Raw genomic sequence first — 22,058 nt, forward strand, 5'->3', positions numbered from 1 at the left:
GAGTGTATACACAATGTAACTAGGCATCAGTTATGTTGACAAATTTATCTGACATTCCAACAAATTTCACAATTACACTAAAAACAGAAAAGATTTGAGAAATTAAAATAGTTGCCATTTTTAATAAATCGTCTAAATGTGTAAAAACAAGCTTGAAACTTTTAAAAGAACAGCTGTGCTATTTTCATTTGTTAAATCAATTTTGTTGCGTATTATTGATTTCATTTATTATTTTTCAAACTGTTTTTAAAAACTTAATTAGGAATTTTAAATCATTCTGATATATTCTACATGTTTTTTTTAACAAGCACGTATAATTAAGGATCTGAGCACAACTTCCATGGCTGCCTACATATTGTGCCACACAATTCATAGAAGTTGTTTCAGAGCCATAGAGTCTGAGCAAACTTCTGCTGACAAGAAACCAAATTGAGACTGGAAACAGTGCGCGTTAGTGCATCATCACAGCATACGTTTTTCCTATGTGAAAAAGGGCGAGATTGCTTCACTTTATCCCTCTGTTGTGCTTTCTTCTGTTGTGGAAATGTTCTGTTAGAATCTTTTATGTTATTTCCTGTCAAAAAAGAAAGAAAAAATAGAATCATTTCCTGAGAGATAGACAAACCCACACTTTACTTGTGCGTGTGTGTGCGTGCTCATATGTGTGCGTGGTATAAAGAAAGAGGAAGACTGTAAGAGCCAACCCAGAAAGGTTAGAGGTTAGTGAGAGAGCTGCTATCACTGTAGGTAAACAAGTGTAGAGAAATCAGAGAGCTCGTACGCCAAAGCTCAGGCTCCCTGAGCAGATATTTGAACCGGTGAGAAGCGGGGATCGAAGGATAGGCTAGACAGCTTGCCTTACCTGTGCTCCCAGTCCAGAGCATATGCAGCAAAGGCAAGAAAAAGCTTTCCTGTAGTAAAGAGGGGAAAAAAGGTAAAGTGGGGAAAGAGACACGTTGGGAGCAGAAGAAAAAGAGCATCTGGGGGAATAACTGTGATGGAAAACCTGCCCGTCTATCACGGACCCATCGGCAAGGACGAGGGAGAAAGGCGGCTGGGCCAGGACGGCCGAGACGGGTGCTACCTAGTCCGCAACAGTGACACCGTGGAGGGTGTCTACTGCCTGTGTGTGCTGTGAGTACAATCAAAGAAAAAAGTGCAACATCTGCTTTTGTTCTACTTCTCTAGGCTGAGACCTCATAATCACATCAACACATACAAAATCCTATTTTGTGCAGTTATAGAGATTATCGATCCCCTCACGTTTAGAGAGAAATGCAAGCGCAAAGGCAATACGGCAACCGGCTGAGTAATAAGTAACTGTGGTCTCTTAATAAGCATCAAATAAAGATTCCCAAAAGGAGAAGTGATAGTGACAGTAAGAAGAAACACTGAAATACAAACCCATGTTTCTGTTTGTGTGTGTTTGTATGCAGATGCCAAGGCTACGTCTACACATATAGAATCCACAGAGATGATGCAGGCTCATGGGCAGCAGACGTAAGACATTTTACTATTAAGATTTCTTTTTTCATCCTGCGACTCGCTCTTTAGTCTGTGCTGTGCCTCTTTTCACTCCATCCCCTCCCCAGAAAAGTTCGCAGAAGCAGCTGCACACATCTGCTTCGCTTATTGGTTTAGAAGTAGTTTTGGTGCTGGTTGTAATTCAACAAGCTGCGGAGGCACAAACATGTGTTTCGTTTTTTTGAGGAGTGACACCACTGAGAAATGGGTACGCTTCTGCTTTAGCAATAACACCCAGTGAAATCCATCTCCCACCAACCCCCACCTCGAATTTTGAAGATGCCACAGCATCAGCATATACTCCAGAGACGGAGTGGGGGGGGGGGATATTGCATTTGACAGCATTTCTGATGGGATGTGTAATTGAGCGCCGAGGGGTGGCGAACACCCCGGGATTGGGAATGTATAGAGACGTCTGAAGGCCGCGTCTATCTCCGACTGAGCGCGACGCTCTCGTAGCGACATTTTAACCTCGCTCATTCTCACTGATGCCATCAGGCGAGCAGATGGGGATGGATTGAGAGATTGAAGGAGAGCGGTGTGCGTGTGTGTGCATGTTTGGGTTTCGGTGTGGAGGCTTGAATTACAAGAATTTCCCTACAAGCTCGATAACAGTTTCCATTATTCATGCGCAATATCAATCACTCTAATGAAATATTCTCGGGAGCAGAGGTAACACTTGTGGCCGGAGACAGGAAACATCCAAAGTGCTGTGCTGGGCGGGAGAGCTCCCCACATTTGATTAAATGATATGTTTTTTTCTTAAAAAAAAAAACATATCGAAAGAAAACCGTTTTCACCGTTGTACTTATTTATTTATTTGCAGTTTGATTGATGGGGCCGAATGAAAACACATAATGTATTTTTTTTAAAGGCCTTACTTGACAAAATTATAGCGCTGTAGTGGTTTAGGAATATTAAACGCTGGAGTGACAGCTGTGGGCAAACAAACAAGTGCAGGGAGGGGGTGGAAAGAATAGAAAAAGAGAAAGATGAGAGCGTTTTCAATTAGAAATAATGCAAAGCTCCCTGTGAGAGAGAAAAATGACTTTACTAAGCTATCATCATTTCTTTAAAAGATATTTGTGTGTGTTTTCTAAGTTTTATTTCAGTGCTTCTCTGTTACAAATAAGGCTCTTGAGATTACTGGACTGTTAAAGCATCTTGTGGTGCATTAATCCTAAAATAATGCTTTTTATTGACTTAAAAACTATCTAAAATACCCACAGGAGAGGATGTTTTCATAGGTAATTGCATCCCGTATATTCCCAGTGTAGCTTTTAAACTCCTTGAGTATATCATCAGTATGTTTCCCTCCCTTCCACAGCACGTGTTTTTTTTTTTGTTTTTTTTACAGCTCTTATATATATTTTATCTCTTCTGCCTCGTCTTATTTATTTATCTGTCCTTTTACTTTGGATTACTGAATCCAGATATGCAAAAAATGTATAATTGACACCATCCCCAGTCCATCCCCGAGACGCACTTGTATTACTGCCGCCACTGGCAGCGTATCTGATGTCTTTTTATAAGGTAAAATCTGCGAGAGCTCATTTCAAGGCGGCTCTGTCCCGTCCTCTTCATCTCCCCACTGGGGTTTTGATGTGGAGATGGGGAAACGCTCTGAATTCTCTGCACTTCTACTTCTTCTCTCTCTCTCTCTCATGTTTCAGACCACTCCTGGTGTGCAGAAACGATATTTCCGGCAAATCAAGAATTTGATAGCAGCTTTCCAGAAGCCTGGACAAGGAATTGCCGTGCCTCTGCTCTACCCTGTCACCGCTCAGAGACGGGCGCAGACACACACAGAGGAGCCCTGTAATAGCCCGTCGACGACGGAGAGCAGCCCGAACCCTTACTTCCAGCAGCGGATGCCACATGCTGCACAGGGACAGAAAAACAGGAACAAGAAGGAGGTGCGACAAGCTTTTGGTTAGGGGCGAACCCTAAGCTGCACCACTGACCTCATTTCTAAGCAGAAATACTGCCAGGGCACCATTCCTGCTGTTTGCGTTTTTTGCATAATGTGCATCAAGTAAATGTCATTCCCCCCCCCTATTTGCTACATTGAGCTCATTTAGGCTCCAGCAGTGACTCAGATCTCAGCCTCCTTCTACTTTTTTTTTTTTTTGCATATGCAGCACAGAAAGCGCAACCCCCCCTCTCTCCTCCCCTCTTAACTTTCTGGGATGTAAAAGATTCAGCTGCAGAACCATTAATATCCATTACCGCATACATAAGCTGACAACAAATATTGTGCTCTGTTTTCTTAATGCAATAGAGTTGTGTGAGCGGCAAAGAAAATAAATGATATTGGCTGAAATAAACTCTTTTAAATAAGGTCATGCACACACAGCCGTACACACCCGAGCCTGCGTTTGACATAATGCTGAGGGGAAAGGGGGGGGGGGACGAGAGAAAAAAATTCAATTTGACATATTGGAGTGCTGATTTCCACAGAGAGAATGCTGACTACTGGTGTGTGTGCATGCGTGTGTGTGGGTCCATCATTCACTCGTCTGATTGGCATTACATGATGAAAAAAAAAATGAGAGAGAAAGCGGAGCTGAAAGAGGAGAGCATCCATTCAGCGCAGACAATTCTTCAGTGCAGCGGTCTCCTAGCAACCGGACCCTCCATCTTTTCACCGCGGAGATGAGGTTGGACAGTATCTAACGGAGCATATGGTTTCGAAGGGAAGGTGCATCGCAGCCGATCGGCAGAGTGCTAGTCGGGAATGTATATCACCTGCTCGCAGTCAGAACATATGCATTGTGTGTGTGTGTCTGTCATCCGCGGCCCGGGAGAGGAAACACAAACAATTAATGGTGGGCAGATGGTGGAGCGACGGCGGGAGGCGAGTGTGTGTGTGTGTGGGGGAGGCGATGGGGGAGGCAGACGGACAGGGAGGTGGATTAGCAACATTTAAAGAAAAAAAAAAAGTTCTTTACTTTCTTTTTTAAACTTTTTTTTGTGGGGAGAGGCTTGGAAGTGGTTCACATGTAGTCTGATTGGCATTTCCTAATGAGAGGAGACAAGCTGGAGAGAACAGCTCAGCCAACTCCAGGTCCTGCCCCTTCTGCACTCACCACCCACTCGCTGAGCCTCAGCTGTCACATTTCTTTTTCCCTTTCCTCTGTGCTTTTCTTTTTTTCTTTCCCTCTTTCTCCCCTCCTCCCCTTTCTTCTTCTTCTTCTGCTCCCTCTCCTCTGACAGACGACGCAGGTTTTCTCGTGCATATCTCGGTTCGAGCCATAATGATGGGTGATAATGACAGCACAGATTTGAAAAGTTACAAACTCCCAGAAACAAGAACAAAGAGAGCACAACAAATGTGTGGCGGGGAGGCGCGGAGACGACGTGAACGAGAGCGAGCGGAGGAGAGGGGCAGAAATAACAAGTAACAACGTCTATGAAATCCCAGCCAGCGATTTTGGTAATTCACACATAATAACTTTAATCAGCTTTGTAACCCAATAAAGTCAGATTTTTCAGCGAGAATATTTACTATAGCCATGTATAATTCTTTGCAAAAATGTAACTGTTTTTCTATTGATTAACAATACTGACACTTATGAACAACAGAACTTCCAGTTGAGCACTTCTTTTTTTCAGTGTGAGAAAGCACTGGCTATATACATTCTTGATTTTTAAGTATACACACTCATACAAACTACTGTTGGAGCACACCAGAGGCGGAAAACCACAAGAGCTTTCCTTCTCTAAAGGGGGGAAGTGTCAGAGTCGACAAGGCCTCTCTTACACAATATGTAAACGATAGTATATCCGAGGTAAACCATGTAGGAACTCAAATGGCAAACCGAAGAGCTCTCGATTCGAGTCACGAAGAGGATTATTCACTGGCAAGATCCTAAAAGTCTTCTTCCCTACAGTGCCGTGATGTTGAGCAGAGTCCAGAAAATGATGAACAGTGTTGAAACAGCGAATGGCAGTCGGTCGGTCGGCGAGTCGGTCGGTCGGCGAGTCGGTCGGGTTGATCAGAGATACAAAAAAGCAAAGCCACAGCCAAACCACACTGCTTGTGCCACTGTTAGAAATTGGAGAAACTGGACGATAATAATAAAATACCATCATTTTGTCACAATTAAAGGCATTTGGAAGTTTTTTGTTTTTTTTCCCCACACATTCGCTCTTCTTCTTCTTCTCTGATGTCGTCTTCTTTTTTCCCCCCCGATACAGTATAGAAACAGTAGAACAAATCAGAGTAGAGTAGAAACAGGCAGTCTTTGGTGGGGTGGGGGGCCGCTCGTGTGTCTCTGTTACCTGCCCCCCACCTCGCTCAGTGTCATAAAGTGGATGTTGGAGGGGCAGTCAGACAGCTCCGGCTGCTGCTCTATAGGCAGGGAGTAGTAGCCGTCGTAACCCTGAACGCGTCCCCCAGACAGCAGCTGCTGCTTCTCAACCTCGCTCCACGCCCTGCTCCCGGCATCTCCCGCTTCCACCCTCCTTCTCTCCTTCTCCCAAGCTCCCTCCACTGCCCTCTTCCTCGCCTCCTCCCTCACCCGCGCCCTCTCCTCCTCCTCGCTCCCACCGTACCGCACGCACAGGCACAGAGACCCCTGCTGGAGAGTGATGTCGGCAAAACGCCGAGTCCTGCCGTTCACCGTCGCGCTCATTTGAGACACGCTCACGTTCACGCCGCTCTCCAGGACGCGGCCCCCGACTCCCAGCCCCAGGGCGAGATCTTCCTCGATCGGCCGCGACTGGAGGAAGTGGTGGGTGTCGCAGCCGTGCACGGTGAAGCTCATCCCAGTGAGGTGGATGGCGCCGTTCAAGATGGCCGCGACTCGGCGGCTGTCCTCGCTGGCCACTCCAATGACCTCCGCGCTCACTCGGCCGTGAGAGACTGCAAAACGGATGCTGGGGCCGAGGATGGAGGGCCGGGAGCCAAAGGGAGGGGGGTGCGCCGGTCGGTGGCAGGTGGAGCCCACGGGCTCAGAGACCAGAGGTAACCTCTCCAGGGAGATGAAACTCCTCAGCTGGCGCCGCAGCTCGCACTGGATTCCCAAAACCAACTAGAGAAAAACAGACGGACTCATTTATTACAGCGTTCTGCGTGACGTACAGAAACACACGATCCACACTAGATATTTAGACACGTAGAAAACATGAAGCACTTTGAGAGGCAAACCTCCACCAAGACACATCACTGTCTGGGCAACTTTTAAAAAAATAGCATCATATTTTATTTGCAGTTTGCGTGGCTGCTTTTAAACCGACTTTAGGACGTTTGGAAATGCAGTAAAAACAAGTGCAAAGTGCTTTTTATTTTATCTGTTGTGTTGAAAACTATTTTAATATACTTCACATACTTTGGAGTATATATTTTTTTATTACATTTTATTGTTCAGTAAATTCCTTTTTAATATTTAGTAATGAAAAAAAATTATTTGATCACACATTTATTAAAAAAATAAAATAAAAAATTTAATAAAGGGTTATGGATTGTTGCTGTAATATACAAGACAAAATTAACAAACTATTCTCAAAAAGTATGACATCATATTCTGGTCAGAGTGAAAACGTATCGTCATTTTACAGAAATTTACAATTTTAAAGAAATGTGCACTGATGTGTCATCACACAGACAACATGTGACAGACGGTGCTATAGGCAGTAGCTTCATACTGGCTAGCTGCCTGAGCACTAGAGTGCCTTTAACACTACTGATAATGTCTATTAGACATCAGCAAAGAAAGTCAGATAAGGCTACTCGGATTACACAAACATTATGTAGGAGCAGGTCATGGATACTAAAGTACTAAAGTACTAATGTAAATAACTGGACATGAATAAGCTGAACTCATAATATAATATAATATAATATAATATAATATAATATAATTCTAAAAATATTTTTTTAAAGATGTAACACATTTTGGTATCAACATGAAAGAAAAGCAGATGTGGAACTTAAAAGTGAGATGAGTAATGAATTAAATAATTAATTAACATTATATTTAGAATCTACCCATAATCAATATAATTTCCTTACTGTTGCCAATACAACCAAAGCCAATATTTTAGTCACAGTTTTGAAGATAAGACCTTTTATCAAAGTTTGACCTTATCTGATCTTGAACAAAAGGTCGGTGATATTTAAAATCCCCCCATATCTTTTCTTATATGACGATATGGTGTCAATAAAAACAACAGCAGTAGGAAACATATGTTGAGAATACCCATCACACCATTATTCTTACATTTTTAAGAATAATAGTTTCTATCTTATAAGGATTTTCTCATTAAGTTGACCTTGAAGTCCTCGGTGGATGTAAGAAAAATTTTAATGTGTTAGAGCTACGTCCTACGTGTCTCTGACAGGAAGACAAAACGCCCATTTACATCAACCAGCTTAAAACCCACCAGTTAACACAACATGCGTGTGTTTGGACTGCAGAAGTAAAGACATGCATGAACAGGAAGAACGTGGCCCAGCTTTAAACCCGCAAGGTTTGAACACACTGCAGGGTGGCTGTGGCCTTACCACGCTGTGCACAACGCTATAAAACAGAGACACTGGGACCCTCAAACGCTCGTGCCAATTTACCTTAACGACAATCAGTCTATGAACTAATTAATAAATCAACTAATCATTTCATTACTCGTACTCATTCTGGAGAATATTCTCATAATAATCAACTCAGTGTTGATTTTCATCCATATAGCCGATTAGGAAGAATCACTAAGGTCATAAAAATGGCAGATAATTAGCAGGTAATTTGAGTTTTCATGCTTCTGCGGAGGACTCTCGGTCTGATCTCACATGAAGACCCAAAGTGTTAAACGAATGAGATAAATGAGTAATTATGAAAGTGTTAATCACAAGCACTGACATAGGCTATGTCTCACACAAACACACACATATGTATATATATATCGTTAGCTTCATAGCATAAGTGCCTAAGTCATTTTTTGGTCAAATTGAGATTTTTGCCTAACTTTACTCCCCTACCACTGCTGCATCATCCTGTCCGTCTGCCTATGTCATCACAAAAAAATGACTTAGGCACTTATGCTATGAAGCTAACGATATATATGTGTGACATATCTTTATGAAAATATTGTTTCGCAGTCAGACCCTAGTACATTTGAAAAAATGTTATACATATAGTTTAAATATACAAAGCATTACCACAGGCACACAGTGTTAGATATGAAAGAATCTAGCAGCAGTGTGATGCTCACCTTGCTGGAGTCCCAGTCCTGCATCTTGGTCGGCGCCTTCATCAGTTCGTATGTTTGTTCCATTCTTCCCACCTCAGGCTTTGGGAAACCGGGGACCACGTTATGAAGTTGAAAGCCAAACAGCTGCAGCCAGCTACCGATGTCTGGACAGGAAGAGAGAAAATTGCACGGGAGAAAGTTTAGAATTTAATGTGTATACTGCAAAGCAAACAGACAGTCACGAGGGCAGGGAAAACAACACCTCGTATGGGAAACCACACAATGCATGAGTGCAGCGTGCGGCAGAGACGTGTCTGCTGGTGTGCGCGCGTGTCCCACAAACACACTCCTTGTGTAACAAACAATCCCGCTGCAGGGAAACGTGACAGGCCAAATGAATGTTCTATTAAGCAGAAGGACAGACGCCCCCGCTGACATCCTGTATTCATCTTCTACTCTCCTATCCCATCTCTTTCCCTCGTTTCAGTTTCTATTTTGTCTCTCGGGGAAACAGTATGTTCTTGACAGGCAGAGGGAAGAAAACAGAACTGGCTGTGTTAAAGAACAATGTGATCAGAGGCATGGCTGTCCTTTCTGTTGCCAGTAAATCCTGTCTGTCACAGCTTCACGTCTCTGACACCCAGCACACCTGTGGTTAGCTATGTGGCCCATTCACTCATTCTTTATGGCAGATGTTTCCCCTGTAGGTGCGCGTGTAGGAGTAGGTGTCACTGAGTGATCTATCTTTCTGTATCACTTAGTTTCTGTCAGTCAGTCAGTGATTTGCTTTTGACTTGGCAGCAGTGTGCGTGAGTGTGTCTGCGCATGTGTGACGCTCACCTGTTGTAAACTGCGTCACCTCCTCCACCCTCCCGACCGGGCAGTTGTTTTTGAACGCGTACAGGTTAAAAGGCTTCGGCTCCTTGCTCAGCTCCCCCCACAGTTCGTGATTCGGTGAAGTCCATCGGCCCGCTAGCGTGTCATAGTCCCGCCTTCCCAGGTGGACGAGTCTCGTGAAAGGATCGTACAAGCCTCCGTGGAAGCCGATGACAAGCTGGAAGTCTGGGTTGGTGTCCTGGTAAACCTCTCCGTAGGGGGTGTAGAGAATCTCTTTGACGAGCCGCCCCTTGCTAGAGAAAACTGCCCTCGGGCTCCCCACGCTGTCGCAGGCTACATAGTACTCCTCTCCGCTGCTCAGCTCCATGGCGATAAGGTGACCCTGGAGGTCATAGTACAGCGACGTGATCAGATTGCTGCTGTGGTTGTACAAGTGGCTGACCCTGGTAGGGTGTGACAGATCGGCATAAAAGAACTGCAGCTGCTCGCCCTGGCTGCTCTTGGTGGCCACGCGGCGGCCCAGTCCGTCGTAGCGGTACCACACGGTGCGCTCGGTCACGCGGTTGAAGACGCGGGTCAGCAGGCCGTTGGAATTGTAATCGAACAGGTCGTTTGCTCGCTGGCGGAGGAAGCCGTCGTCGTCCACGCCGTACTGCAGCTCGCCGAGATGCGTGATGCGGTCCCTCTGGTCGTAGCGCAGCGGCGTGAGCCTGAAAACAAACATCAGACCCTGAGTGATATTTACCGCATGCTGTACACAACTACAACTGTGCATCAGTTTTGTTGACAACTGCTCAAAAAATCATGTTAGTATGCAACAAATGTAACCACAATGTAACCGGGATTCTGGTGCCAAATCTGTGCAAAAGTTTGTCTCAGCCGTTTAATAGTTCACCCGGTCTGTCTGCGCTCAGTCTCATCTGCCGTTCAGGTTCTGTTCTGTGGCCTTTCTGCAAACTCATGAGCAAATGTGAAAAACTGGAGGCAGCGGGGAAGCACCAGCAAGATCTCCGTGCATAACAAAGAAGGTGTTAATGACAACAGATATCCCCGATTAGACAGCGTAACAAAGGTGACATAACAAAGGTTACAGTTGATGGGTTGAGAAACAGTTTCCAGTTCCATAACTAGCGTTTAATGTAAACAAAAAATTGCCTGTAAGTCTCTCATTGACTCGGTTCTCACCTACAGACATCACATCCTCGAACACCTTTCCTTCAGCGTAAAACAAATCAAAACTGTTATGAGTCATTAAACGGTTAAACAACATCACCGTCACTGTCGACTGTGATAGATCTCCACACCGAGGCAGTTAAATGTAAAGTCAGCACTATCATGCATGCCTCTCACACCCACTCATTCCAACTCCTCCTATCAGACCACTGCTAGAATGTCCCTGCAGCCAGAGCCAATACTGTCAATACTGCTATATGACAATTATTTACACGTGTGTGTTTATAAATAAACAATGTCTTATTTTGCTATTTTATTGGTTTCCTCTGAAAGCCACGCTTAAGATATTTATCCACTGCTTTGCAATGGATAATAAAGATTTCTGAGCTGATCTGAATTATCGATTTATTAATAACAAACAGGCAATTTCTTTTATATTCAATGCTTTCTGTACAGTATATGGGTTTGTGTGCTAACATACCTTGCACTGGTTCCGTGGCTAAGTAGATTAATGTTCCCATTGAGGTCGTAACTATAACGCCACTGAGGCCGCTCGTTGACTGAGGCGCTTTGCAGCTGGCTGTCTGCATCATACTCGTAAGTGTAACGGGTCACATTGCTGTCCACGCCCACTCTGATGTCGCAGGTGGTTGTACGTCCGGACGAGTCGTACTGAATGGTCATCCAGTAGGCGATGGACTTGAGGATTTCATATTGAACCTCCACCACCTGGCCGTAGGAGTTGAATACCTTGGTGTGCTTCATCAGATGGGTGGTGATCACCTAAACACATATTGACTCCATAAGAGTCCATGAAAGTGTCACACCCAACTCATGGGCTAAAAGGTTGCTTGTTTACACATGCAGCACGCTCTGGAAACAAAATTGTAACAAATTGCACAAGTTTGATTATTTCACTCTCTTTTGGGTCTGTTTGGATGTTCACAGACACCCATGTGAAATATCTGACTGTTTAGTTACTAGTTACTAGTTACTAGTTGCCTGCCAGTGTTGTCAAGGCTAGATTTGATAGACAAGTAAAACCACCTGACTGACCGGAAACGAAGTCGACTAAAACGCAGGCCAAAACAATGAGCTGAAAGACGCTGAAACGCGCCACTGAGATGAGCTGCAGAGTCAGATTTTATATTCCACAGTCACGTGATTATTTTTTAAAAGCAGAAACAGCTGATTGGTGCAGCTTTAAAACGTCCACATTTCCACTACCGAGTAAGATAACTGGTGTGACGTCCTACCTGGTTGAGGTCGTAGAAGATGACGCTGAACTTGCCAAACTGCTCGACCCGCCCCGACACATCAACATAGCGGTACAGGTCAATGGGCAGAGGGGTCTCATTGATGACGGCCTGCATGCTAGTGACTCGAAAGTTGTTGTAGCTGTAGTCAAATCTGGCGTTGACCAAGCCTTCTTCGCTGAAGCGGAAAATCTGCCGACTTGTCAGGGGACCTACGCAGAGGAACCAGAGCAGATTTACATTAGAACCCCCTTAACAGCGTTTACAGAAATATACAGGGACATGAAGTGTACACACAGCACACATATAGCCCTTACAAGTGGATGTCACACCGCCCGCATAACCCTGCCTAATTAATTCAAATCAAGGCCTAATTCGCCGTCATTAACAGAGACACACACTGCGCAATCCATTCCATCTTAACTATCCCCACACCTCTATGGTATTTCCTGTGGTGACCTTTAATATGGAGAGATAATGAAATCTAAAGACAATAGCCATGATGGGCCAATGTGCTGCTTAATGTCAGAGCATCAACTTTAACAACACCATTCATCACATCTGCTCCGAGCTTCTGCAGCCAGGCCTCTGTTTGGAAAAAAAGGGCCTGCTAATGAAACTCCATTACGCTGCTATTTGAGATGACTCTGATTGCAGTTAAAATGACTAAGTGCCTAGCTTTGGAGATTGTAGCTGGATCAGTGTTACAGCTTTCTATTTTTATTTTCTGTGGAATGTTGATTCTAAACCTTCGCTAATGGGAAAATGGCAAAAGTACTGAGAGCGAGGTGGAGGCTTTTCTGCAGCCCTGGGGAACTTGCAGTCTGTTCATCTCGCTCTTCTAGCTGTCATTTCCCCCCAGCTGTCATCGTTCCCCCTTCTCCCTTTCTGTTCCTTTTCCCTTCCCTCGCCCACCACTCTATATCCCCATCTTTCTTTTTCCGGTGCCACACTTTTCCTTGTCTCCTCTCAAGGGACAATTACCACTATCTCTCCTCTCTCCAAGGCTCCGTTTGTTCTGCTGAAATGAGATCAGTTAAAGGAAGGTGAGAGTCTATTCACAGTGAGGGCAAAGCGATAAACACACACACACACAGCTGCGCCGCGCAGATTAGTGACAACTGATGGTGGCGAGCCAATCACAAAGCTATGGGAAGTGAACCGGCAGCAGAGATGAGAGCACTTTCCATGACCCTGGACCGACTATGGAACTTAAGGGGACTGCTCAACTGTATTAACAATGGCTGTATCCTAACATGCTATATCTGCAGCTGCAGCGATGGCGTGCCATCGTCGATAGCGCCGCCTTTTAGAAAACGTCTTGTCTCACTCATTTTCTCCTTCATCACTGAAAGTATTGTTTAGTTGTATTAAGTTCAGCTATGGTTTTTTGATTTCCTGCCTCCTCTATGAGAGCGAATATGAACCCAGCAAAGTGCTACTTTTAGTGTTCAGGCATGCAACAACAAATGCAGTATGTCCACACCTAGCTCACCGCATATAATTTTGCATTCAAACATTCATTTGTTTGCTTTGATCAGGAAGCCTTTTTGCGGAGGTGGGGAAGAGACGACGTGGGTAAAAGCACGGGGGGTGGTCTTGAATTTACAGCTGTGGTAGACCACAGTCTATTCCACTTGAACATGCCTTGCCCTACTGAAACTTCTAACTGTGGCTGCATCAGTCACAGATGAAATAGCACGACGTCTGACTCAAAGCCAGACTACTGAATTTGACATCACTCCTCAAATCTGGCACGCCGTGCACAATCACTTATATAGACTTTAAAATTTTGCTCACAGGATTGATTTATGATCCTTTTGCACGTTGTGAATATCTAAAATGTGCTTCTGTTGGCTGTTTTGAGCACATGTACGTACCTGTCTGCCTGTATCGTATGGAGCTTATGAAGCCATTGTGGGTGAGATGAATGGTCTTGACTGTTCCAGAGGCCTCGTCATAGGTGAAGGTCACCAGGGTGGAGTCATAAACCACCTCCGAGAGGCGAGCCGCAGCTGTATACCTGACGGGGGAAAGAAACACATTTTTGAATAGATGATCGATAAGTAAGTTATGTTAAAATAAAAGTACCTTCTTTTTAAAGCACACTGCATTTAATCTTCAATGTAAGTAAACATGCTATGCCACATTAATAATACACGGATCCCTTTGGGTCGCTAAGTTGCACCATCCTTCAACATTTCATCAGAAGCAGACCAGCTGCTGCGGCACTTACAGCCTTTCAAATCTTGAAAATGGGACCATTTATTACAGTATCCTCATCCAGGCAACGAGTATTAAAAATGTTAAATGCCAGAACGCTGCCTGAATCAGTCCTCCGACTTTCATCAAAATCAGATCAGTTTGTCTGACAAAGTGCGACGATAAAAAAAAGGTGTGACCTTTAATCGGTCCAATCGGTGTGATTTCGCAAGGATGGATGGATGTGTGGCGTGCATTCAAGTGTCCGCTAGAGTTGGCGTAATTGGGCTTTTAAATTTTAAGATTGCGCTTTAATTATATCACCTTCATCAAGACGATCAGTGTTATGTCTTTGTACGGAGCTAAAACAGCGATGTGCCACACCTGTAGATGACTCTGCGCCCAGTTCCCAAGTACTGAGTCCTCATCAGGCGCCCGTCCAGGGTGTAGTCCTGGATGAAGGAGGCTTGGCTGTCGGGCGGGGCGTATATGTTCCTGTAGTAGCCGATGGACAGCAGCGACTGCAGGGTGTGCTTCACCATGCTGGGCATGGTCACCGCGACCAGACGATCCGTTTGGTCGTATTCAAAGACGTAGCGCCGCTGGCTGTGCAGGAGCAGCATGATGGACTGTAAGAACACACAGAGATATTCACAGACAGTTCCAACACACTGCATCTCTGTGGTTTCACGGCTTTCTCGTTTTCTGTCTTTTGCACTCTCTCTTTTTAAATTCCAATGTCACTGGGTTAAAACTTTCTCCTCAATAAATAAAAAAAAATCGGCTCTTCAAAAGCAACCTTGGTTTTAGTTTGAGACCGCTTCAGTTATTCACTGAAAGCTATTTAATTATCAGACGTACGTGTCGAAAAAACAAAACGAGAAAAAAGAAAAACCATAATTGGTTTTCAGACAGCAGCGTTTTTGTTTACCGCTGCTCCCCCCCCTTAAAAATCTGCGTAGCTATTCACACAGTTTCAGCTGCACTAAAACAATGTTCTCTTTAATGTCTTTATTCAACTGTAAGGTATGATATTAATGTGTTAATAATACATGAAGGTGGTATTAATTTCTAGATGGTTCTGTAATATAAGCTCATTTTCACTCTAATTTTGTCTTAGACCAAAATCCTTGACACTAAATATATTTCAGACTGAATATCATGTCATTAAATATTTCAATTAATTTCAAGAGCGGAAATTATACCTTCTGGTAGCTCTCAGCTTAGTCACACACACTGTTTGAGTTTCTTTGACTAGAAAAATTCCTTATAGCGAATATAACTTCTAAACATCTGCCAGAAGACGACGAGTGTTTACTGCAAAGACTTTACTGCCGTTTTCTTTTGAGAAAATCTATTTGCCGAACCTTGAAACATGCTGGAGTTATGCAATCGATCAGAAAGAACACACCGTCTGCCTTTACATCTCTCAACTGTGCGCGCTGTTGCAGTCGTGAAGACACAAGGCCAAGTTTAAAAGGTCTGCCCAACCATTAAACTTATGGCAGATCTAATATTCGCTCTGCAAACTGATGTTCATAGCCTAAATGGAAAGCCCCTCAAACTGAGGGAAACACATTAAAAAGATGCTTGGTAATATAGCACCTGTTACTGATTTTAATATGCTTTCACTTCTTTACTTTCGTTTCCCACAACTGAGACGCTTTTTTTTGGTTTGCCTTTAATCTCAGCGCCGGTTTCGGAGAGCTGCATCAAGAAGGAAACGTAAGTGGAGAAGATGTGTTAGATTTCTGCAAGCAGCAAAGGCAAGAAGAAAACAGCGACAGGAGCCCTGAAAACAAATCTCAGCAGGACCTCATCACAAGCTGTCTGTCACGTTCGCTTCAAACTTTCTACTCACTCTGTCTGCGTACGTGTAGCTCCAGATCTTGCCGTTGACCCAGGCTCTGGACGTCACCCTGTCGCTCTCGTACTCCAGCTGCTCGGACCATTCTCCGCGGTGGATGGCTGAAAGCAGTCCTCCACCTGAATAACTGATGTTTACTTCAGTGTATTTGCTGCTGGGTGACCACACGACAGGCCGGCCCAGCTGGTCATACTGAATGTGGAGGGTGAACTTCCTGTGGTCATCGTATATCTTCCCAACTCTGGTGCTTTGATCAAAGTCTATGGACAGCAGGTTCCTGTTATGTGCCTGGAAAGCAAAGCAGTAAAATGTCAGCTAGTGACAAGAACACAAGCAGAAGCTTTTTTTTAAACAGCATTAAAATCATCATAAATGGTGATTGAAGCCGCAGACATGCAAATATATGAATGAAGTGGCATGTCTGAGAGCAGCAAAGATTTCATTAGTCCAGATGAATTAATTGTGACATTTCCAGCAAACCCTGGTCTGCATTTATAAACAATAAGCTGCCTGGCGAACAAGTGAGAGAACTGTTTCCCGGGGAATGCTAATTAATTGCTGCACGTAACATAAATGCCCTTTTCTCAGGAAATCTCCTGTTTGTGCTTTCATCAGCACTGCAGAGGTGTTGCAGCCTGTGCGTGTGGAAAGTACAGCTAACAGGTTACGAGTCATTTGACCTATTATCACCTCCGCTGACATCATCAATCGCTCAAAATCTACCGGATTGCACAACTCTTAGCACTTAAAAGTGACACTTTTTGTCCCCCTGGTTAATGTCAAATTGCACAGCTTAACCCTGCGTACTCCTAAAATGTTGCCGGGCTGCTTATTTGATCCATTCATATGGGATTCTGGGATATTCGGCTAGTTGCGTGCATCCTCTTGTTAATTCCCAATGCCTTTGTGCAGCACTGATGCCGCAGGATTGTGTTTTATATATTATCACAGTTGGCGTAATAACAGGCTGATGATTTAGTGTTTTACCCTGAGCCTGCGTTCGTAAGTGCTGTAGTTAGTCTTGCTCTGCTCCTTCCTCTGCCTCCACTCTATCAGGCTCGGGGCGTGGTCTCCAGGCAAGCTGATGTTGCAGCGGCTGGCCGTGGGACTGACTCCACCCCCGACGCCCCCCGGGAGGAGGGGCTCGGTGCTTAGCGACAGCTCCATCCCGCTGGCCAGCGTCACCAGAAATGACCCGTCGGCGCTGACTCTGTACGAGCTCTGAGAGTGATCTGGAGTGGGAAAGTGCAAGCGTAAGTGTGAATTGTGGGGATGTGGAAGGGGGGGAGGGTGGGTGTCGAGGGTCGACCGTTTGTCGTGGGTGGGTCAGACACACACACAAAAAAACCACAAGTGCACAGAGATGCAAATATGCAACAACAGATGAGAAAAAAGAAGTGTGAAGAAAACATCAGTCATTGTGTGTCAAAAAGAAGAAAAAAAATCAGCCTTGAGAGGAAATCTGTGAGAAGCGGGCTGCATGAATGCGATGTCTGGCTCTTTGTGTGTGCGTTTTATTTGAATTAATTGCTTCAATCACTGTGCTGAGTGTTTTTTTTAAAGCTCTCTGCAACATTACCATTGTACTGCATCAGCTATTACATCTTTAGAAAGGAGGAACGCAGGAGACAGATAATGAGAGAGCGAGAGAGAGGGGGGGCAATGAAAGGAGAAAGAGAGGACAGAGAGAGAAAGAAGGAGAGGAAGGTGGGGTATAGCAGGTTTCACACATTGCAAAGCATTCTGAGAAACTGCTCTTTCATTTCTGCCCTGCTCAGAGTCAGGCTTCCACACACTTTCACACATGCCAAGATGGCTTTGTCTCATGTTTAAAACACAATTAATACAAAAATTTAGAAAAAGAGGGGTGAAAATAACCATAAAACTATATTTTAACCATAAAACTTAACGTGGCTAATAAACCGGATAGTAACTTCTATTCCCTCCGCCGCCGTAAAAAAACCTATTCTGTACATATGGTTATTGTTGCCTCAGAGGCAGGCGAGGACACGGTGAAATTGTGGGCGGCGGAGAAAGAGGTGGTGCTCGAAAAATAGTGGGTCATTTCAACTTTTTCCCTGGCAGCTCTGTCACACTGTAGCGTGGCGTACATGCATGTGTTTGTGCGCGCGTGTGTGACTGAGCGCGTGCGAGTTGGCGCAGATTTTCCCTCCCTGCAGTCCTGTCAGTGTGACAACTGCAAGAAAGCAATTAAAGGGATGACATGAGAAGAAACTGCTCCCATGAGTGGCTTCTTCACTCCACTCTCATTTTCTCCTCTTCTCATCTCTGCCCTCTTTTCCATTTTTTTTCTGCTTTGCCCCAGCAGTTGTTAAGGCATTTCACGAGTCAGTCAAATGTAGCATGTTTTGTGTAAATAAACAGCATTTTTTCTCCCCCCCGCTGCCCATTCGTCCGGTTATGTAAAGAGGTCGCATCAGATCTGTATGTGAAACTATTTATAAAAGCGGATAAATGCTTACTTAAAGCTGTGAATCTCCAGCGATGAAGAATGAGAGAAACGCAGGTCAGAGTTTCTGACTTAAACCAGAATAACAGCCACGTTTGCCGGCATAAATGTTTAAACATCGCTGTAACCTTACGCCCTGCCCTCTACATAGTATGTGGTGTATGGTTTAGTGCGTCTTCACATGACTCATAAATAGCCTTGTGGCTAGTTGCTGGTTATAGAAGCTGAGGGTAGATGCACGGTTCGGAAGCTGTAATCTTTTCTCTGTAACCAGTAAATACATAAAACCAATACACCTGTGGCTGCGATGCATAAACAGTCTGAATAATGAGCTGTGAGAAATTTAAAAGGCAAAAGCGCAGAACTCATTGTGATGCTGCACCTTGTCTGAACATGTAAATGGTGTCGCTGGCAGACAAGTTTGTGCTGGTGACAAAGTTCTCACGGTTGGACGCTTCAACCTCCACCCGAGACCAGCGCTCCAGGTTGCCATGGAAACCGCTCACCTCCGCCGTCGGTAAGGTGATGTTGGTCACTCGACCCTCGCTGTTGTACCTTGGAGAATAAACACAAAGGCAATAAGCAAACAAATACACACAGACGCGCGCACACACACGCACAAACACGCGCAGAAATCCATCGCTCGCAGGTGAATGACCACAACCAAGCCCGCAAAAAGCACGCAGGCACACATATGCATGCTCCCGTGCGCTAGCATGAGCTCGCAGTGAGTGTCAACTATGATTTATATGTGTAATTATCCAGCTGTGGAATCTGAGACAGAGACCAACTAGGCAGTGGTGAATAATTCAGACAGATGTGTTTTTCTGCCTGTACTATATGTGCAATACTAAACACGCATGTGTTCAAAGAGTTGCAGCAGACGTCCTTCAGCTAATCAGTCACTTTAAGCAAAGACTAAAAAGAAGAAAGAAAAAAAACAGTCACAGTGCCCAATCCCACCCCAGGCCTTCTCCAGCTTTGTTGATGCAGAAGTGACCACCAGATGGCACTCATATTTCATACCCCTAACGTAAACCTTGTCATATGAATACACATTCATGCAATGCAGTGTTAGCTCAAACATTCAGAGTCAAGCAACAAAGCGAGAACAGGAAGGAAGGAGAAGAGAGAAAGAGCGGGGACAGACAGAAAGAAGATCGCAATAAGCAGATAAGCTTTATAAATAAACCACAAACTCACTCATACACAGTGGTCCAACTGTTCTCATCACTTTTGGTTGCTAGGAGACCTGTGTTGCCATGGTAAGTGATGTGGGCGATGTCGTGGCCTTGGGCGGACACCTTCCTCAGCGTGCCACTGTTGCTAAGGGACAGCCAGTACACCTGTCCGCCAGGTAGAGCCAGCCAGAGAGGCACTCCGTGAGCATCCCTCCTCACCTGGAGGCTGCAGCCGTCGCGGCTCATCACACCCGACAACTTGCCGTCTGTGCCGTAAGAGAAGTTGTACAGGTAGTGACCTGTGATCAGGTGTTTGGTGTACAGGTGGGAACCATTCTATCAGAGGGAGAGAGAGACACTGTTGAGGATTCAGCTTCTGCAAATGACAAAACCTGTAAATTTAGAAACTATTAGGTACTCTGTACTCTCAGACTAGTGATTTGCTAATTTTGTTGCATCAATAAAACAAAACGATTCCAAAAACAATGAAGTATATATAAACAGAAAGGTACACACACATTAACCATAACTACTGTAAATTATGGGGTTTATTTCTTTAAATTATATATTTAAAGATGAAGAAACATGTTCATTTTAGAGCTTAGAATATGTAATATGTAACTGTTGTCTGTATGAAATTTTAAAATAATTTTTTGAAATAAGAGTTTCATTTTCTCAGGCAGAATGAACCGTTTTGTTTATTAAATGATCAGAAATAACAGGAAAGGCCAGATTTCTGCAACATAAGGCAATAGGCTCACTATCTTGTGTGCATCTATCATGCTTACTGTCGTGCTTAGTCACCCACAAAAGCCCACTCTGAGCCAGTAAACACCCTGATTGGATTAGGCTAACCTAGCTGACATTATTTGATCATTCAATCATTCAAAGCTATTAGAACGAGACTTGGAAGTGAGGAATATTATTTTTGTGAAATGCAATCCAAAATCATCCCAAGTTATTAAAGTTTAGCCAGTTTACCGCATTTATTCTTTATTTTTCTCTAAATGGGTCATATTAGAAAGCTAATGCCAGCTTTGTTAGCTGGTTCAGTTAGCTACCTTCCTAACAGGCCCAACTAGCAGTTACTGTGTGTCAATTATTAATAACTAATTATCTCAGACTAATTTGTGTGTACAAATGAGCTCGCGTGGCTTAATCCGTTTTAATTTAGCAATGTGCAAATCCAAGTAAACACTTGAGTTAGTCAGTCTGTTAAATTTGCTAATAAATTATGAATTAAAAAGACAATTCGCTGGTATCCAAATATTTTACATGCAAATACACACATCAGGCATTGTGATAAGAACCTGGCTAAAGAGATAGAGCTCCTGGTCCAGAGGTGAGCTGATTTCCACCAGTCCGGCTGGGCTGGGCTGGGGCTGGTTGGGGCTTACAGCTCTGATCCGGATATTGCCCAGATCAGCAATATACAGGGTGCCATTGGGAGCCACTGCCAGAGAGGACGGGGCTTTGAGACGAGCATCACGGGCGTAGCCTCCGTCTCCTGATAGGAAAAACGGGAACTCGTCATTTCGGTAAGGACAGGAAAAGCTCTTTATCAACAAAATAGCATAATTCAAAGCAGCATCAGTTCTAACCACACTGAGAAATACAATTCGTTCTCCAGCGAAAGCGAGAAGTCACAACCAGTCCACACGCAGGTTGGCAAAATACGAGGATCCCATGGTGCCGCTTAAACGGTTATCAGTTTGGCTCAGGACGTGGACCTATTGGGATATGGTAACTTCCCAGTGGAGTGGATATGACCACCTTGATAGTGACCTCGGTCTTATCAGACGGTGGTAGTAGGCGACTGAATGCATCCAGATGTCTTTGGTTGCACAGCAGGACAACAGCTGGGTGAAGCCCTTTAGATGCTGTCAGCAGTAGGCCTGGGGCCTCTGATGGGTCTGTGCAGACAGCAGGGTGGCAGTTTATCTCGCGACAGCATGCGCATTATGTGTGTATGCTTTTGTGGGCGGCCGCGCACGGGCTCGCATCCGTTAGTATCGGCGGGTGTGCGCTCGCATACATGTCCGCGTTCAAAGACACTGTGTGAGTGTTTACGGCGAAGGGATGGAAACGGAAAGCCTCTGAAGAGAGTAATCATCTGTTAACAGCGAGACATGATTGAAAATATGCAAAGTACAACTCAAGGAATAGGGATGGTTACAGCCCATTGGCTTGTGGCATGGGAGAGACACTTCCCTCCATTTTGAATAGAAAAGAGACTGATTTTTATGAGCAGAATTAAATGATAAAATCACATCCGCTGACACTTACAATGAAAGCACGGCCTAACTGTCAAAAGAACATCTGCTTATTTGTTGGGTCCTTTTCCTCTTCCTTTTATTGCA

The 22,058-nt window shown here is 44.4% G+C and overlaps 2 protein-coding genes across 2 annotated transcripts in view; one reads left to right on the plus strand and one right to left on the minus strand.

Moving 5' to 3' along the window:
• Positions 1-699: 699 nt before the first annotated feature.
• On the plus strand, positions 700-4,464 carry LOC102208440 (SH2 domain-containing protein 1A). The gene is made up of 3 exons (XM_005719537.2): positions 700-1,134; positions 1,437-1,500; positions 3,198-4,464. Exons 1-3 carry the CDS (start codon positions 998-1,000, stop codon positions 3,459-3,461), a joined length of 465 nt encoding a protein of 154 aa, XP_005719594.1. The 5' UTR covers positions 700-997; the 3' UTR covers positions 3,462-4,464.
• A 496-nt stretch (positions 4,465-4,960) lies between these two features.
• tenm1 (teneurin transmembrane protein 1) overlaps positions 4,961-22,058 on the minus strand; it is a 191,533-nt gene continuing 174,435 nt past the window's right edge. Inside the window, exons 27-38 of the mRNA XM_005719538.1 lie at positions 21,009-21,205; positions 19,721-20,034; positions 18,900-19,072; positions 17,035-17,279; positions 16,042-16,335; positions 14,565-14,809; positions 13,859-14,001; positions 11,979-12,190; positions 11,204-11,505; positions 9,553-10,259; positions 8,734-8,876; positions 4,961-6,560 (exon numbers count right to left, since the gene is read on the minus strand). Of these exons, the coding sequence (XP_005719595.1) occupies positions 5,805-6,560; positions 8,734-8,876; positions 9,553-10,259; positions 11,204-11,505; positions 11,979-12,190; positions 13,859-14,001; positions 14,565-14,809; positions 16,042-16,335; positions 17,035-17,279; positions 18,900-19,072; positions 19,721-20,034; positions 21,009-21,205 (3,731 nt within the window). The 3' untranslated portion in view covers positions 4,961-5,804. The remainder of the gene's footprint in view (positions 6,561-8,733; positions 8,877-9,552; positions 10,260-11,203; positions 11,506-11,978; positions 12,191-13,858; positions 14,002-14,564; positions 14,810-16,041; positions 16,336-17,034; positions 17,280-18,899; positions 19,073-19,720; positions 20,035-21,008; positions 21,206-22,058) is intronic.

This window comes from Pundamilia nyererei, unplaced genomic scaffold, assembly GCF_000239375.1.
Source record: "Pundamilia nyererei isolate P.nyererei 1_Seehausen unplaced genomic scaffold, PunNye1.0 scaffold00001, whole genome shotgun sequence".
Lineage (NCBI taxonomy): Eukaryota > Metazoa > Chordata > Actinopteri > Cichliformes > Cichlidae > Pundamilia > Pundamilia nyererei.

What these genes read in the sequence shown, in the direction of transcription:
- LOC102208440 (XM_005719537.2), top strand. Translation starts at nt 998, where the DNA reads ATGGAAAACCTGCCCGTCTATCACGGACCCATCGGCAAGGACGAGGGA. An exon ending in GTCTACTGCCTGTGTGTGCT is followed by an intron (nt 1,135 to 1,436) that starts GTGAGTACAATC and finishes GTTTGTATGCAG; the next exon opens with ATGCCAAGGCTACGTCTACA. An exon ending in CAGGCTCATGGGCAGCAGAC is followed by an intron (nt 1,501 to 3,197) that starts GTAAGACATTTT and finishes CTCATGTTTCAG; the next exon opens with ACCACTCCTGGTGTGCAGAA.